Consider the following 18,744-nt stretch of genomic DNA (forward strand, 5'->3'; position numbering starts at 1 on the left):
ATATAGAAGATTTCCATCAAGCCCAAAACTTCCCTTGTGCCTCTTCCTAGTCAATTCAGGCAACCACAGATTTGTTTAGATTTGTCTTTCCTGGAGTTTCACATAAATGGAATCAGACAGTATGTACTCTTTTTGCACTTGGCTTCTTCACTAATCAAAATGAGTTTGACAGGAAAAGCGTGAGCAATAAACATAGATAAATTAGATTTCATCAAAAGTTAAAATTTTGTGTGCATCAAAGGACATTATCAAGAAAATAAAAAGACAACCTACAGAATGAGAGAAGATCTATGCAAATCATGTATCTGATAAGGGCCTAGTATCTAGAATATATAAAGAATACTTCCAACTCAAAAACAAAAAGACAAACAGCCCAATTAAAAAAATGGGCAATAGATTTGAACAGACATCTCTCCAAAGAAGATATAAAAATGGCCAACAAGCCCATGAAAATGCTCAACATCATTAGTTATTAAGGCAATGCAAAGCAAACCAAAATGAAACACCACTTCATACTCGATAGGTTGGTTATAATAACAAAAATGGAAAATAACACGTGTTGGTGAGGATGTAGAGGAACTGGGGTCCTCATATATTGCTGATGGGAATGTAAAAATGGTGCAGGTACTACGGAAAACCGTTTAGCGGTTCCCCAAAATGTTAAACATAGAATCACCATATGACCCAGCAATTCCACTCCTAGATATATACCACAAAGAATTTAAAATAGGAATGCAAACAAACACTTGCACATGCATGTTCATAGCAGCACTAATCACAACGGTCAAAAGGTGGAAACAGCCCAAATGTCCATCAGTGGATGAATGGATAAACAAACTGTGGTATATACCTACAATGTAATATTATTCAGCCATAAAGAGGAATGGAGTACTGATATATGTGACATACAGACAAACCTCAAAAACATTACACTAAGTGGAAGAAGCCATATGAAAAAGGTTGCATATTGTATGATTCCATTTATATGAAATATCTAGAATAGGTTAAATCCATGGGGACAGAAAACAGATTGGTGGTTGCCAGGGACCTGGGGGAGGGGAGAACAGTGAATGACTGCTTACTGGACATGGGTTTTCTTTTGGGGTGACGGAATGTTTTGGAACTAGATAGAGGTGGCAGATGCACACTGCATACATGTTCTTTAATTCTCTACTAAATGTTACTGAATTGGTCACTTTAAAAGGGTGAATTTTGGGGCTTCCCTGGTGGCACAGTGGTTGAGAGTCCGCCTGCCGATGCAGGGGACACGGGTTCGTGCCCCGGTCCGGGAAGATCCCACATGCCGCGGAGCGGCTGGGCCCGTGAGCCATGGCCGCTGAGCCTGCGCGTCCGGAGCCAGTGCTCCGCAACGGGAGAGGCCACAGCAGTGAGAGGCCCGCGTACCGCAAAAAAAAAAAAAAAAAAAAAAAGGGTGAATTTTATGTTAGGTGAATTCCACCTCAAGAAAATAAATGCTTTTGAGACTGATCCAAGATGCCCTGTGTAGTCCATTATATGGATATACCACAATTTGGTCATCAATTCATATGTTGATTAATATTTAGGTCGACTCAATCCAGTGCTTATTTAATATGAATAATTTGAACATTTCTGTACAAATATTCTTGCAGGCATGTTTCATTTATCTTGGGTAAATACCTATAAGTGCTCTTATCATTTCACAAAAATAAGTAAAAAAAACCAAAACAAAACAAAAACAAAAAAAGTGTTATCAGTCATAATACAACTGAATCAAAGATGAAAACCAACTGCAGACATTAAAGCAACGATGCTTTATCCTTAAGCCCAGCAGATTTAAGCCAACAGTACATATTCAATTATGAAGATAAAGAAGAAAACTAAAGAATAAGTATGATATGCTAATTCTATGTTAACAAAATTATACCTGAATTTTGAATCAGTGATTTTTTTACTTTTCTTTTTTTTTTTTTTTGGCTGCATTGGGTCTTCATTGTTGTGCACGGGCTTTCTCTAGTTGCAGCGAGAGGGGGCTACTCTTCGTTGTGGTGCACAGGCTTCTCATTGCGGTGGCTTCTCTTGTTGTGGAGCACGGGCTCTAGGTGCACGGGCTTCAGTAGTTGTGGCTCGCGGGCTCTAGAGCACAGGCTCAGTAGTTGCGGCGCACGGGCTTAGTTGCTCTGTGGTATGTGGGATCTTCCTGGACCAGGGCTCGAATCCATGTCCCCTGCATTGGCAAGCGGATTCTTAACCACTGCACCACCAGGGAAGTCCCTCAGTGATTTTTTTAATACTGCTTGACTTTCAAGGGAACAGAACCCTCTTTCTTTCACATTTTCAAGAATGAATTATGTGAGAGTAAAGTTCTTTCTGAGAAGCTGGGGTGGGAATTGAGAGAAAACTCTAGAATCAAACTGTCCAACTCTACCACTTGCTAGTTAGACACTTTGTGCCTCAATTTCCTCATCTTAAAAGTGGAGATGAGGGCTTCCCTGGTGGCACAGTGGTTGAGAGCCCGCCTGACAATGCAGGGGACACGAGTTCGTGCCCGGGTCCCGGAAGATCCCACATGCCACGGAGCGGCTGGACCCGTGAGCCATGGCCGCTGAGACTGCGCGTCCAGAGCCTGTGCTCCGCAACGAGAGAGGCCACAACAGTGAGAGGCCCGCGTACCGCAAAAAAAAAAAAAAAGAAAAAAAAGGAGATGATAATAATATCCACCCCAGAAAGTTGTTGTGATGATTAAATGAGTTAATCCATGCAGAGTCTTAGAACAGCACCTGGCACATTGTAAGTTAGCTGCTTCCGCCACCCGGTCACTACCACCATCATCACCATCACCACCATCATCGTCCTCATCACCACAATCACAGCCATCATCACCATCACCATCATCACCCCATCACCATCATCATCACCCCATCACCATCACCCTGTCACCACCATCACCAGCATCATCTTCATCATCATCATCACCATCAGCATCTCCCCATCACCAGCATCACCACCACCATCATCATCTTCATCATCATCATCATCATCATCATCATCACCACCACCATCATCATTTCTACTTTGTAAAATATCTTCAAGACAGTTTAAGACACCTGTGGTTGTTCAACTGAACAGCACTAAAAGTTAATAAAAATATGCAGCTAATTAGTATATTTACCTAACTACCAGAGAAACTCAAAGCTCAAATAATTTACCTGTCAATACAGTTAAAAATGGATCCTAAGGGGTTCAGTTAATGTGCCTTCCCAAAGACATCATGAGATCTGTGAAGCCCACTCGGTTAGTATTGCTACATTTCAAAAGTAACATGAACACAATTCTGACACCCTACCACCACACCACAGACCACAGACCTACCCATAATAAGAATTTCTTCTTCCAACCAATTTTCAGGTCCATAATTTAGCGTTATATTATCCTGAGGGAATAGGTTTTCAATCTATTAATGGAAATCAATGGCATAAAATATGCTCAATTTTCTCAGCTCTACAGAATTTAGATCTTCATTAAACTGAAGAACATTTGATCTCTAAACATAGTGAGTGCTGTTCATTAAACGATGAACTAGGCCAATTACATTTCTCTCTTAGGGAATTTGGAATTATTATGATGAGAGAGGAAGGAAGGAAGAAGATACAGTTAGGGTTGTTCCTTCTACAGAGGTCAGCATATGAGACAATCATGTATAATCAAAATTATCTGTGAACATCATTTAAACCATCCTGTAAGTAGCAGAGTTTAGGCCCTTGGAGGATCATATGCCAAGATTTTGTTGCTGTTGTCTGTGTTGTTACTCTGCATTTAGTTACTTTCCAGGTCCTAATTCTGGTGTCTGGGGCACCCTGGGTATCCTACAGCACTTGACTTTGAATTTGGAGATGTCTTATTTGTTTCTTAGAATTAACACATCTTTCCTAAGGTGGCCTGGCAGGGGCGGGGGGTTCTATGTCTTGCCACTAAACTATCCTTCATTAGAAAACTCTAACACGGACTACAGAGCCGTTTGTCAGAAGTGACCGCAATCACAAAATACAAATTTTTACTACTGAGAAAGTATATAGAATTCCCAGATACTTTTTTTTTCTACTATTAACATGCTTGAATATAAAGTTTAATGCCAAAGTAGAAATCCACCAGTTATTGAGCATCTAACAAAATGACATACACATTTTAGAATACTGGAAGTGTCCCTACAACTAAGCTGAGGTAGACTTTTTCTCATAGAATAAGTAAAGGAGAAATAATGGTAATTACAAACCTTCTATTATTCTTATTTTGATTATTTATGAATTTATGATTTAAGGGACAACAGGACGTCAGCAAGATGGCAATTATCCGCCAGCATTATTATCACCAAGAAGTATTTTTCTACCTTGATGGCCTTTCTCTTGTAAACAGTATTTGCATTATAGCGCAGAAAATTAACCAACAAGAAAGAAAAATAACTTTTAAAACACAAGAGAGGACACATATATACAAGATATGAGAAATAATATATAACAGAATGGAAAAGCTGGGTAAAGAGAATAATCGGAAAAGTGACTGGCAAGAGACTCCACTGAGGTACCAAAGGAAAGAACACCAAACAAGACCTTTCAACCGTTCCACAGAATTCTGGCAACACAGCAGGATCTCTTAGGAGCTTGAATAAAATTCTGGGAATTCTTTTCTCTCCAGTGAGTCTAGGCTCTGACTCGGATCATTATACCGGAGATTGGGATTCTATTTCATTAAACAAAATTCATATAAAAGGATCTCGTAATCTCAGTACGCTTGAAAATAAGTCTGAAAAGGAAATGAGACTATAAAATAAATATCGAAACATTCAGGGTGAGTCAAAATAATAGATTACGTGTCATCTGTCTCTAAATAGGTTGTATTTTTTAAACAGATCTATAAATAATTGTTCACAAGTCAGAACATATTTTTCACATAGAATATGTTCTGACGGATGATCTGATCAGTTTATCTGAAATGGTATTATGAGTACTAAACGTAAGCTAAGTAGGCCTCTGTAGACCAGCCTGTGACTCCCACTGCCAACGGGGATGACGAAAGCAAGCCTGGCCCAGGGAGGCAAAAGGACACAGAGAACTAGGAACTCTTTAAACTCATTTAACTTTCCAGGTCCACTGCCAGCCAGCTATTCAGAGTCCAGTAACAAGTGGTGGGTGCTCCTATAAGATGTCTGGGGCCTCTGAACTTGGTGTTTCCCTGACTTTGTTGTGAATTCTTTAAGTGTTCACAAATATGGAACAGGCTTCCTTGTTTTTTGGGTTTTTTTTCGTTTTTTGGCCGCGCCATGCAGCATGTGGGATCTTAGTTCCCCGACCAGGGATCGAACCTGCACTCCCTGCATTGGGAGTCCTAACCACTGGGCCGCTAGGGAAGTCCCCCATGTTTCCTTGTTTTTAACTTTCTCAATGCGGAGACATTTCACAGAGTTAATTTCCTAGCATAGTAAATATACCCTATATTTATCTACTAATTCTTGACCCTAGGTTAAGTCAATCTATTTTTTTAAGTCAACAGATATAAAATCGCACAGTTTAAAGAAGATGGGCTTCAGAGTTATACATGCCTGATTTGGAAGTCCAGCTCTGTCACTTAGCTGTGTGATCTTGGGCAAGTTACTTTACGTCTTTTTCAGCCTCAGTTTCCTCGTCTACAAAATGGGAATACTGTCTCACACCTCACAGCATTACAGTGAGGATTAAACAGCATAATAACATATATTATGATTCCTACTATAGATTAAGTCCTCAATCAGATATTAATTTCTACCACCCTCAAAAAATTAAAAATCAAGTAGTTCTCCTTTCAGGTAGGTATATTACAAACATATCATAAAATTATTTCTTTAGGTATTCTCATATCTTTTTATAGTGTTCTTCTTAGGAAGAAAACCATGCAGATGTTCTGAACTTTATAAATAATCTTACTTTGATGGACCTGCTTCGTAAGAGGTAAGGTGCTTGAATTTGTATTTTTCTTATTTTAAAACCTTAGTTACGTTGTGTTTATTTTAATTCTTCTATCGGCCTTTTAAATTAAATTGTTAAACTAGCTTATAATTATTTTCTCCCTCAATCTGTTGGATTCCTGATGATAAGATTATTACATTTCAATTATTTACATTCTTTGATTTTTTTTCTTTTAGCTATTTTATCTTCTAGTTATTAACATACTGATTGACTCTATATTTTCTTAAACTAACATTTTTCTTACTCATGATTACTCCTTCATTGACAACATGCAATGCCAGTAGAATGGCCAGATAATTTAACCTCAAACTATAGCGGTAACTCAATTCAGATCAAAATTCAGTTGTGAGGTATAATAATCATGAAAGATCACTGGATATGTAGTCCTTAATATCCATTCTTCTACATGGTCTGAGTATTGCCACCAGATCAAGCCAGACTCTTGGGGACCTGTACAGTCGGGCCATTGTTTTGGTATCCATCACTGTAACCCAAGGTTTCTCAACACTGGCACTATTAACATTTGGGCCGGATAATTCTTTGGGGTGGCGGGGGTGGGAAGGGGGGTGTCCTGTGCATTGTAGGATTCTTACCAGCATCTCTGGCCTCTCCCTGCTAGATGCCAGCAGCACACCCTCCCCCCACCCTAACTGCGACAACCAACACTGCCATGTGTTCCCTGGGGAGCAAATCTGTCCCCAGTTGAGAAGTTCTTTACACTAAATTGGACCGTGGGGTTTTGAAACAGCTGACATCGAGAAATCTCTTTTAAAATAGTCATATAAAGGGATGGTACTGAGGATGTTACCTACTATACTATTCTTTGTTTCCATTATGAGGAACCATAGGAGAAATGTGTCTCAGACCTCAGGGCAAACCAGATGTTGTTTTCTTATGGATAATGTGAATCCTTGGCTAATCCTTAAATAATAATCCTTCCTTCCTTCCTTCCTTCCTCCTTTCCTCCCTTCCTCCCTCCCCTTCCCCCTCCCTTCCTTCCTTCTCTCCTTCTTTCTTTCTCTCGCTCTCTCTTTCTTTTTTTCTTGCCAGTGGAAAAGCTCAGAAGCAAATTTATAGCCCATTTTTGATAACAGTGTAGGATCTGCAGCACGCATTTATGTGTACTAAACCTCTCAAATGTCAGTTTAATTCATTTTTCCCCCATGAACGTTTTAATCTTATTTTTATCTTACTATAATACATGCATGTGTACACAAACACTTTTTTGAATGAGATTAAGTATAAATTAATAAATAAAATGGTATTTAAACTGTAATTTTTCCCAGCAGATGACACCCTTTAGTCTCACTTTATCATGCCTCTCCAAATCTCCTTCTGTTAGATCTAGATCTTCCAAGTTTTCCCTTACAAATGTTTAAGTCTATTATCTCCAGTCAAAGCATATAATGAAATGTCACTTCAGTGAATGGATATGTCAGAAATATAATCATCTGCAGAATAAAGTTTTACAACTAAGTCCCTCTACATTTATTAGCAGTATATCTCTCCCAGTAGAAACTAGAACATGACAGGCATGAAATTCTAGGCGCTGTGTGTCTGGTAGCTAGTCCAGGCATCAGTACATCACTCTGTAGGATGATGGGGAGACAGAGGACCCACGTCTTCTTTTCTCTTGCCTATCGTGGTTTTGTCAGTCTTCCCTTTCCCCACTAAGACCAAGTAACATTTGGAATCCATCCTGAGCCCTGGTGCACGACAGATGGTGACCTTGTGCAAGGAGTGGCCCATCTTGCACAACGGCGACAACTATGAAGGGTCCTACCTCACCCTACACACTCATTACTTTTGATAGTGCTGAAAGAAACCATTTTCCTCTCAGTTTAACCCTTAACATAACCATTCCAAGACCTCAAATCAGAGATGGGTATCATAAAGGTTCATCAACAGGTGAGTGGATAAACAATTTATGGTCTATGCAAGCAAGGGAACAACCACTCAGCAAAAAAAAGTAGTACTATTAGTACCTACACTTACAAAGTGGTGAATCTCAAAACTACTACGCCAAAGAAGACGGGCTGAGAAGACGTATCTTTGAAAGATACAAAGAGTACACATTGTATTATTCCATTTATAAGCAATTCTAGAGGAGGCAAAACTCATCTATAGTGACAGAAAGCAGCTCAGCGATTGTCTAGGGCCAGCAGAGTGTTGACAGCAAAGCCATACAAGGGAACTTTACGGAATGACTCAAAGGTTCTTTTTGATATCACATCTTGATTGGAATGGTGGTTTCCCGTTACATATTTATCACAACAAAACCTTAAGTATAACAGTACACTTAAATTACGTGCAAATGGGTACTCTTGCTAAAAATGCATCACTTTAAACTAATAATAAGAAAACATCAAGACAAAACCAAACTGAAAGACATTCAAAATAACTGATCAGTGCTACTCAAAATTATCAAGCCCGTGAATTACAAGGAAAGACTGAGGCACTGTCACAGACTAGAAGAACCAAGGGGGTGTGACAAATGAATGCAATGTGAACTCCGGGAACAGAAAAGGGGAAAAATCCAAATAAATCCTGCAGTTTAGATAGGAGTGCCTTTATTTTGTTAACTGTACCATAGTTATGTTTTTAACACGAGGGGAAGTTGAATGAAAGATATATGGAAACTTTTCACTATTTTTACAACTTTTTAAACATCTAAAATTATATAGAAATGTTTTCTAGATGGGTGCTTTTTATTGTGTATAAATTTTAATTCATTGAAGTTCATATAAGATTGAAACAAAAATAAATGGCAGTTTTTAAGAAATAACCCCATCCCCAGCCTTTAAGTTCATTAAATATGTTTAAATCAAGAGTAAGACTAACTACAAGAACCAAAATACTCTACTTCTCAATATTTGAACCAATAAATCTAGCAGATAAAACACACACTAAAAGAATCACTAAATTTAAAAGATTACTAATTGAATAAAAAATCTCAGAATTACTTCCCTCAGAATCATGATACGTTCCCCCACATAATCACTAATATATAAATGACAATAAAATCGTCACACAAATTATGGTGACACAATGGAATCCATAAAATTTTGAAGTCTACGGTAAAAACGTTTAATTTCTATGACTCTCACATCTAAGGACTGTTGTTATATATTTGGACTCCAAAAACTATATCATCTCATTGAATATTACTTAAAGACTGGAAGGGCATGGGTAAAAAAACAGAGAAAAATTAAACCTTTTATAACATACCTCCTCTGTTGCCATTTTCTTCATCCTACAAAATAAAAATATATATATTCATATATGAATAATGTTTGTAACTGGTAAAATCACAGTGAGGCTCAATTCAAGTCAAACTGCCCTCCCCAAAATGTGCCAATTACAGTCTCACAAACAGTGCCTCTTGCCAGAAGGAGGAAGCTGTCACACACAGAGATGCGAAGGCTGTAGGTAAAGCCAATTTATGAGGACAACAGAAGCTTCTGACATACTGAGTGTAAGATGTCTAAAACGGACATCCGTGGAGAGCTGTCAGAAGTAAACAGCTGTACAGAGAGGGCCAGGCTGGTCATCACTTATGTACTATACATCGAAAAATGGGCCTTTAAAGGCTATTACAGGACCCAGAACTGTCTTTGGATACATTGGCTCCAAATTGGTATATATTTAAAACCTTGAGCTTTATCTATTTGGTTGCTTTCATTGCTACCAGGCTGTCTTGCTGCCATGTTATCTACCTCTAGCTGGGAAATTAGAAAAGCAACTTTGAAAAACTAGCATAAAAATACATTTATTCAAATATTTGTTGAGCCTCTACCATACAAAAACTACAATGTACTGCAGAAAGAAAAACAGAGATTTAGTGAAGGGCTGATAATTTGTTATATAATTTTTGACCTTTATTTTGGCTGCCCAAATACATGGTTTTTTCCTGGTTATATGCTCTGTTCTGAGACTGCCAAGGTTGCCAGATACATAATAAAGACGTTGTATTAACTGCACATTTTCTGAAAGCTCTACAATATTAATTTTTATATACTCCTTTGAAGTGAATGATCAAATTTTTATAACTGAAAAGATTTCAATAAATATTATCCATGTAAAAGGTACAAGACAGACCTATTTGCAAGAACATCTGTGTTAAATAACAGCATTAATAGCTGAGGTTTAATGAGCAATTATTGTCTGCCAATTCCTGTACTAACTGTTTTATATGTATTATATCACTTAACACAGCCACAGTGAGAAAAGTGCTGTCACTGTCTATTAGGAGACTAACCCAAGGTCACAAAGCTAACAAGGGCAGAGATGGGACTCAAACCCAGGCCCTTTTGACTCCAAAGATTGTGTTAGCAGCTACACTGTGCCTCTAAAATTTCTAGAAATATTTTCCGATTATAACAATAATAATAATGCATTTGAAATCCGTGTTTAGTAAAATCATCTTATAAAAACTGTACTATCTACATCATCATGATCCAAAGCTCTTCTTCAAAACAAAACCAAAAGACAAAAAATAAAATTCAGTCTTAATATGTAATTAAAGCAAGGGACTTAAATTTTCAACTACTCTCACATGTGACCTAACACCTAAGTTTTACTATTTAAGACATTTAAATATAAAGGAGATTCTTAGGGAATCCAGTTCAACTGTTTTATACATTTCAGGAACACCAAACTGGTCAATTTTAATTCTAAAGATAGAAATTATTCAATTCTTAAAAACTCTTCAGTACTTTTAAAAGCTTATCTTATAAGACATTTTCCTAGATAGAAATATTTAAGAAAGATATAATAAAAAAAGTGTGGCCTCCAGAAGCAATTTGACACTATGTTTTACAAGACAGCCCAAGATTCACAGATATTTAGAATTAGAAAGGATTTTCTAATCTTCTAGTACAATCCCCTCGAATTAGAATGGAAATCTAGAAGCCAAAAGAAGTTAAGTGGCTTGGCCAAAGTCTTCGAAGTCTTCTGAATGCCATTATTTGCATTACACTGTTGAACAACAGTTAAGCATCAGGCATTCACGTTGGCCAAGTTCAAATCCTAGGTCCACCACTTACTCATTATATGACTCAGACCAGTTTCCATATCTATTATATGAGGTTAATAATAAACTGATATAATGCTCATAAAGAATACACAACAAGTACTCAGGATGTCAGCTGCCATTATAATGATTCCATCCGCTGCTTATTAGACCATGTTCCTATATGTTGAAGCATATTAGTGTAATGCACTCTAGTGAGAAGCTGTGTTTTTAAATTCTGACTTGCCATCATATTACCTATCTGAAAGTTAAGTATCAGTCTAATTCTAATAATTTTTTATAACTGTCCAAATATTTTAACGAACTATAATATTTCCTCTGCATGCTCAGCCTAGAAAGCTCAACCACCTTTCTAGATATTAGAAAAACAGCTACACATTAGAAAAAGTAGAGTGAAGTTTAGAATTAGAAGTTCTAGTAAAAAAGATTTGGAGTTCATAATCAGTATGACCTTTCAGAGGAGATTAAAGTGTTTGTTCTAGAAGGTAAAAAATATCTAAAAGATGGAAAAGAATACAATAAAAATGCAGATATGACACTATTCTTTTAAGATAGAAAGAAGGCAAGATGAGAGGAAGACAAGAAGGAGACAGGATTTGCCTTGTGTTCTACTTTAATTACTTCTCTTACCTTATATGAAAATTGAATTGCAGACTCTGGGGGATAAACAATAAAATGCCTTAATGTAAAACCAAAGCCTTGGGATGTTCTTTTCAACATAACTGTTTTGGGACCTGGCCAGGAGAATGTTTCATCTTCGGATGGTGATACAGTTTCACTTTGTTCTTTTCCATCTTTACTTTTTGATACCTAAAATGAAAAGATGTTTAAAAGTTAACTATGTAACACAATATACTTCATCATTTGGGGAAAAATTTATGTGTAAAAATGTAATACCTGAGTGCAGAAAGGAACTTACTGGAGAACAAGAACCATATTCTGATGCATGAACTATACATGGTACAACAAATCATGCGGATTACCAAAAACTCAATTTTTTTCCTCCAGTGGGATGCTATGAAAAGTTAATCAGAAGCAAGAAAGAACTCTGGGAAATGAGAAATATAATGGCTAAAATTTTAAATGCAATAGATGGAATGAAAGACAACACAAAATCTCACAGAGCACTAAGGACTAAGAAACAGAAACTATGAAAGAAGAGACATGAAACTGTTGCAAGTAAGAACACTAAACATGTTATCAGTCCAATGGCAGGAAAGGATATTAGAAAATAAGAGCTAAGGCTTCAGGTTCTGAGTGTAAATTCGGTACCCACATAGATAATCCTTCCAATATCCTGGCTTTCCAGTTCTCTGCTATCTCTCTCCAACTCTTGGCTTTTATCTGCTCATGAGTAAAAACCCTCTGCAATCTCAGATCAAGGAGCCCACCCTGCATCCCGCTCACATGCCAACCCTTACGATTCTTCCATCTGAAGCTGACCCTACACCCGTCCCTCACTGCCCCACGTCCTCAGCTCTCTCTTAAACCAGCTTCAGTTCACTCCTTTGCCTTTCCCTCACTTCCTCAAAGTCACCTGAGAAGACCTCACCCTGGATAAATCAACATGACCTACTCTGGACCTGCATGCACGCACGTGGCCAAACATGGGTGGAGAAAAACAGAAAATTAAGCCGACGGCTTTCCCTCTAAGTTCATGACCGCTAACCTCAAGCGAGCCTTCAGTGTTGTCTGTCCATTTCTCTCCAGTCCATTCATCCAAGACGACCATTTCATCCCTTCTCCCCCGCCCTCACTTGGGGCTGATGACCTTGCTTTCATTACACCGAAAACACACAAGCAAGACAGTGAGAGCTTAGTCGCTGGCCACATCTCCCCGCCTACCTGCAACTGTGCCACGTTCCCGTTTCCCTCCTGTGACAACGGCTGCACTGCCCATTGTTCTAAGGCCCCAGCACTTATGGACTAGATCCTATTCTCTCTTCCTAGACAAAGACATGGTCCCAGCGATTCTCCCCTCGCTCTTTTACATCATGTTTTCTCTTCACGACATCATTCCCATTGGTGCATGTGTACATTTTCTAAGTTCTTTAATCTTAAAACAACAACACAAATCCTCTCTTGACCACAGCCCTCGCCAGCTTCCACTTTGTCTTTCTGCCTATCTTTACAGGAAAACCTCTTGAAAGTTGTCTACTCTGCTATATCTCCAATTATTTTTCTCCCATTTGTCTCTTAAATCCCCTTAAATCAGGCTGTTGCCTCCCTAATTCCCAGAAACTGCTCTTGTCAAGGTCCCCAAAAACTTCTACGTCTCTGAATTGAATGATCAATTCTCAGCCCTCGTCTTCTGTGACCACTCCTGCCTGAAAAACTTCCCCACGTGACTTCCCACACCGAATCTCCTCCTAACTGCCGGGATTCTGCTCAGTCTTCTTCGCTACCTCATCAACTGCTCCACTTCTGAATTTTGGAATACCTAGGACTCAGCCATGGACCCTTCTACCTCTGCTCTGGCTTTCGGTGATTTCCCCAATTTTCGTCTCTAGCCCAGACATCTCCCCAATCTAACAGGCATCTCAAACTTAACATGTCTACCTTGCTGCTAAGATTTTGTATGAAATTACAATTCCAAGTTCATCTCAGCAGTTTTGAAATGTCACCTTTATCAAACGACAAATACTTGAATGTGCTTGATTCCATTACATTTTTTATTATGCTCCTCTAGTGAATCTTATCTATTCTTCCATAATGATTTGCTTAACATGAAGGTATTTAAACTTAAAAATGCTCCTGGAAGCAATTTTTCAAGAGACTTCTAAATCCTGAACATTTTCATCATTAGTCAATATTTGGGTTGTTACTAGTTAGCTATTTTATCAATTTCATGTTCTTTTCCATTTGGGAAGACACTAGATAGTAACATTTCCCAGCCAAACCTGCAATAGGGGAGGCTGTGATCAAGTGCTATCCAACAGAATGGAAGTATTATAAATATACAAAAATGAACAGTATTTCTACACACTGACAATAGGCACTTGGAAACTGAGATGTTTAAAATATACCATTTAAAATGTGAAAAACTAGGACCTCCCTGGTGGTCCAGTGGTAAAGAACCTGCCTTATAATGCAGGGGACGCGGGTTCGATCCCTGATCAGGGAACTAAGATTCCACGTGCCGCAGGGCAACTAAGCCCACATGCCACAACTACTGAGCCCACGTGCTCTGGACCCCACGTGCCACAACTAGAGAGAGAAAACCCAGATGCCACAACTAGAGAGAAACCTGGGCACCGCAACAAAGAGCCCACGTGCTACAACTAAAGACCCGATGCAGCCAAAAATAAATTAAATAAATAAATAATATTTTTTAAAATAAATAAATAAATAAAATGTGAAATACTTAGGTATAAATATGACAAAAAATTTGCCAGACCTGTACATTATAACTCCAAAACACTGCTGAGAGATTTAAAGAAAATCTAAATAAATGGAGAGATACACCATGTTCATGGTTCAGAAGACTCAGTATTGTTACAATATCAACCCTCCCCAAATTGATCTATAGATTCAATGAGATCCCAGTCAAAATCCCAGGAGATTTTTGTGTAGAGTTGATAAGCTGTTTCTAAAATTCACTTTGAAATGAAAAGGACCTAAACAACCAAAACAACTTTGAAAAAGCAGAATAAAATTGGAGGACTTACAAGACTTCATATAAAGCTACAGTAATCAAGACTCTGAGCCACCGATGGAGACGCTGTACATTTGAAGCTCATTTATCATAAACGCATTTGAGTTTATTCCCCCTTCTAAAACTTGGAGATTTTAAGGGGGAGGGGGAGTAACACCAAACATCAACATGGCGGACTCAAGCCGAGTCTCAAATAACTGCAAAAGCAATCACATGATCGGGTAGAATCTGTAGCATGAAAGTTGCTATTCTGGGCTTAACTATCCAAGTAGTTTAGCCTAAGCTTTAGGCAGTGACTGGATCCTCCTTTTGAGATCCAAATGAGAGAATTATTTATATATGCATGCAAGTTCATTCCCTCCGTGTGTGTGTGTGTGTGTGTGTGTGTGTGTGTGTGTGTGTCTCTCTCTCTCTCTCTCTCTCTCTCTCTCTAAGTTTCTCTGCATCCTCGAGGGCATTTGGTATTGTCATTATTTTTTCTCTTAGCCACTGTGATAGATGTGTGGTGATATCTTGTTGTGGTAATATTTGCATTTCCCTACTGGCCAATGATGAACATCTTTTCCTGTGCTCAGTTGCCATCTCCTTGTGTAATTTTAAAGCACAAAAGAATCTAAGCTATGAGCAATATAAGCGAACCCTTTCCTGTTACATATGAGGAAACTGAGGCCTGGATTATTTAAGTGATTTGTCTAAGATTATTGTTGGCTAGTATCAGGGCAAGGATTAAAATCATGGTTAAATTAAGATCATGGTTTCCTGAATCTGAGGCTAGAATATTTCCCCTGTGTCACATTACTTTTCGTCATCTCTTCTACTGTGCAGTCTGCATAGACTTTTCCCTCCAATAGGTCTTTGATCTAATCTATTATTTTTAAATTTTATTTTTCTGCAGGACTCTAATTTTACTTTACAAACACTTTACATGTATTAAATTTATTTCTAATGTATTATTATGACTTGGCCTCACAGCTCCCAAACATATTCAACTTTTCTTTCCTTTTCCTTTGAACCATATAGATAAGGCTCTTGGATCCCGGTGTCATGCTTCAAGTTTCTGTGTTGAGCCTGTTCTGTCTTGTTCTACTGAGTTCTTTACAAAAATGGAGAAAATGGGATGAAGAGTAAGCAATTTCTTTTTCGCTCCCTGCAAACTAAGATTTCTTGAGGCAACAAAGCTTCGTTGTCTCAATTATTTCAGCCTCCCAAGAACATCACATTGAATCCTCTTTAGTTTCCTTACCTTTTCCCTACAGGAAAGAAGGGTTACAATTCTTTCTACATAAAAAGAGAAGATGAAAAGAAATACACGTGTGCCTTTCTCCCTCCTTCTCTTCCTTAGCCACAGAGGCTTTTGATCTGTTGGATTTTATAACAAGGGCAAACTGCAGGCACACAGTGAAGGGCACAGCAGTCAGATTTCTCCACTTGAGAAGACCCTTAAAACGTTATCTCTACACGTGTCTCACCTTCCCACCATGAGCACCAATTCATGTACCAACAGCCTCCGCGTGCAAGAAGCCAAGAAGTGGCTGGAACCATAGCAGTCACATTCCTGTGCACTAAGAACTGACATCTGATTCCCTGAAAAGACTTCATAACAAGGTCACCTGCTTGAATAATAACTGAAGGTTAAAAGAAACCGAAATAAAGATAAAAACTGGATATAACAACCAGGCAAAGCAAAGACGACAAAAGTATAGGGGAAAATACTAATCATATAACAATAAAGGTAATAAAAACCTCACAGAAGGGAACGCACGCTGGCATGACAGAGCCCTCTGGGATCACAGAAATGTTCTAGAAGTGGACTGCAATGAAAGTTTCACTACTGTATAAATTTACTACAAGCCACCGAAATGTCACTTAACAACAGGTGATTTTTATGGTTTGTAAATTACACTTCAACAAAAATGCTTAAAAAAAAAAAAAAAGTGGCGCAGGTAAAAAGTACAAAGTCTAAATGTTCGCCAGAGGTGAAAGACGCAGGGCTGTCATGAAAGCAAACACAAGAGTGTTAAGAAACAATCCCTGTATACACAGTAACTATATAACCCCTAAGCTATCTTTTGTAATTATTTGTACCTTAAATAGAATGGGATGGCTTCCTAGTATATTCCAGGAATCATTCACGATAAAGCATAAGAAAGTATTATGTTCATCCTAGAAGATCCTAACATTGACTCCATCATATTTCTAAGTTTGTAAGCCCTACTCCTATGGGTTACTTGAAAATGTTTTGCTACTTTTTTTTAAATCTTACCACTTATAATATTAGTAGTACCAGTTGCTTAAAGTAAGATTTTTCTGCCTTATTTTAGGGCCATTCTTTCTCGCGGTGATGATTTGAATATGTGAGTCCTTTTCCTTTTTTATAGTTGAATTACTGAACTCTTCTAGTTATGACTGTTATCTGGGCTTGATGTTTTTTCTTTCATTACATGGGGAGATGGCACACACAGGGGGGAAGAGCATGGACTCTGAGCCAGAGTCCCTGGGCCTGGGTCCTTGATTTCTCACCAGCTGTGTGCCTTGGGCATTTGGACCTCGGTTATTCATCTTCCATACGAGGGTGGTAATAATAGTGCCTACCTCATAAGCTTCTCATGAAGATTAAATGAGTTACAGTTTGTAAAGTGTTTAAAACAGTACATCACACATAGCAAGTACTCTTTTAACTGTTTTTCTAAAACCACAGGGGTCACCAGTACATAAAGGCTTATCTCAAAAGTGTATTACACAATAACACTTTTCACATACTCAGGAGAATAGTGTGTAAAACATAGTTTTGTCTGAAGGGGAAAACAAAATCTTGAATAGCCACAAAACTTCCTAGATTTTTATGTACCACAAGAAGTCGGATGGAGATAGGGGTTCACTGTGGTTGAGTAACTTGTCAAAACAGCTAGTAAGTGATAGAGCCAACCTACTCTTTCCATTCTATGCCATGAGTGGAGAGGAAATACCATGTGGTTTACATATTTGGACACTGCCTATCTTTAAGCTTCTGTCTCCACAGTCCTAACGCCACAGAGAGTTAATCTCACAGCAAATTATTCCTCACATACTGACTTTCTGTCATGAGACAGAAAGTCTCTACAAATTTTCAGCATGAGGAGATCTTGTGTGTTTAATTAAATAGCTTGTTTGTTTAATTCCAATTGAGTTGAAAGCATCTTGAATAAAGCTTCTTTATATGCTACATATACCTGGCAACTCTTGACTTGGAGCTTCTGTTGACGGGGAGTCTCTTTCTTAAAAATTTAAAAAAAAAAAAAATTTTTTTTTTTTTTTTTTTTGCCAATCCAGGTTGATAACAATTGAAACTACTTTGATGTTGAATATCTAGATGTGTCCAGATGTAATTTTCTAAGAATTAATTCTAGTTCTCAGTAGATATTTTAATATTTAAGAGATGAAAGATGATGGCCAAAGAAATTCTAACACTTTCATGACTTGAAGTTAAAAGATCTAGATGACGTTGGTCCAAAATATTTCAATTAAATGCTTGGGCTTAATTTTTAAAAATACAAGTCTTAATTTTTAAGTTTATTATTTACCTAGACATTCATTTATACTATCTTTCATGTAAGTTGATTGGTGATATGGGTCCCTTCTGCTGCTGTTACCTCTGTAGGTTTCATTTATGGATTGTTTTGAAACAGCTGGTATTTTCCTATGTGATTTCCTTCCCTATTCAAGGTTCTGGTTTCTAATGTAATTTTTATCTAGACAGTACTGTTCTCTCCTCTCTCTCTCTCTGATTTACTTTCAGATCCCACCATGTCAAAGACATGAGGTCTTAATTCCACAATTTTAGAACTTCACTCTCATAGAAGATAGGTATTTTAAAATCTGAAGTAAACGAAAAAAATTGGAAAGAATGGTGTAAACTTTCTAGAAATGTTTTATAAATAGCTTAGTTTTGACTACTACTATGACTTTGGAAAGTTATCTCTAATTTTCTTGACACATTATAATCTGTCAATATTATCAGTCTCACAAAATGGTAAAATCAGAACGTACTTCTCTTCATAAATTATCCATTCAGACCCATTTTCTGGGCATATTCTTGCAGT

At 37.8% G+C, this 18,744-nt stretch overlaps 1 protein-coding gene across 5 annotated transcripts in view; it reads right to left on the reverse strand.

Moving 5' to 3' along the window:
• ARHGAP21 (Rho GTPase activating protein 21) overlaps window positions 1-18,744 on the reverse strand; it is a 127,871-nt gene that overhangs the window by 64,446 nt on the left and 44,681 nt on the right. For all 5 annotated transcript variants that reach the window (XM_060161697.1, XM_060161688.1, XM_060161704.1 and 2 more), the window contains exons 3-4: window positions 11,641-11,820; window positions 9,207-9,231 (exon numbers count right to left, since the gene is read on the reverse strand). In XM_060161697.1, the coding sequence (XP_060017680.1) occupies window positions 9,207-9,231; window positions 11,641-11,820 (205 nt within the window). The remainder of the gene's footprint in view (window positions 1-9,206; window positions 9,232-11,640; window positions 11,821-18,744) is intronic.

This window comes from Lagenorhynchus albirostris, chromosome 1 (assembly GCF_949774975.1).
Source record: "Lagenorhynchus albirostris chromosome 1, mLagAlb1.1, whole genome shotgun sequence".
Taxonomy (NCBI): domain Eukaryota; kingdom Metazoa; phylum Chordata; class Mammalia; order Artiodactyla; family Delphinidae; genus Lagenorhynchus; species Lagenorhynchus albirostris.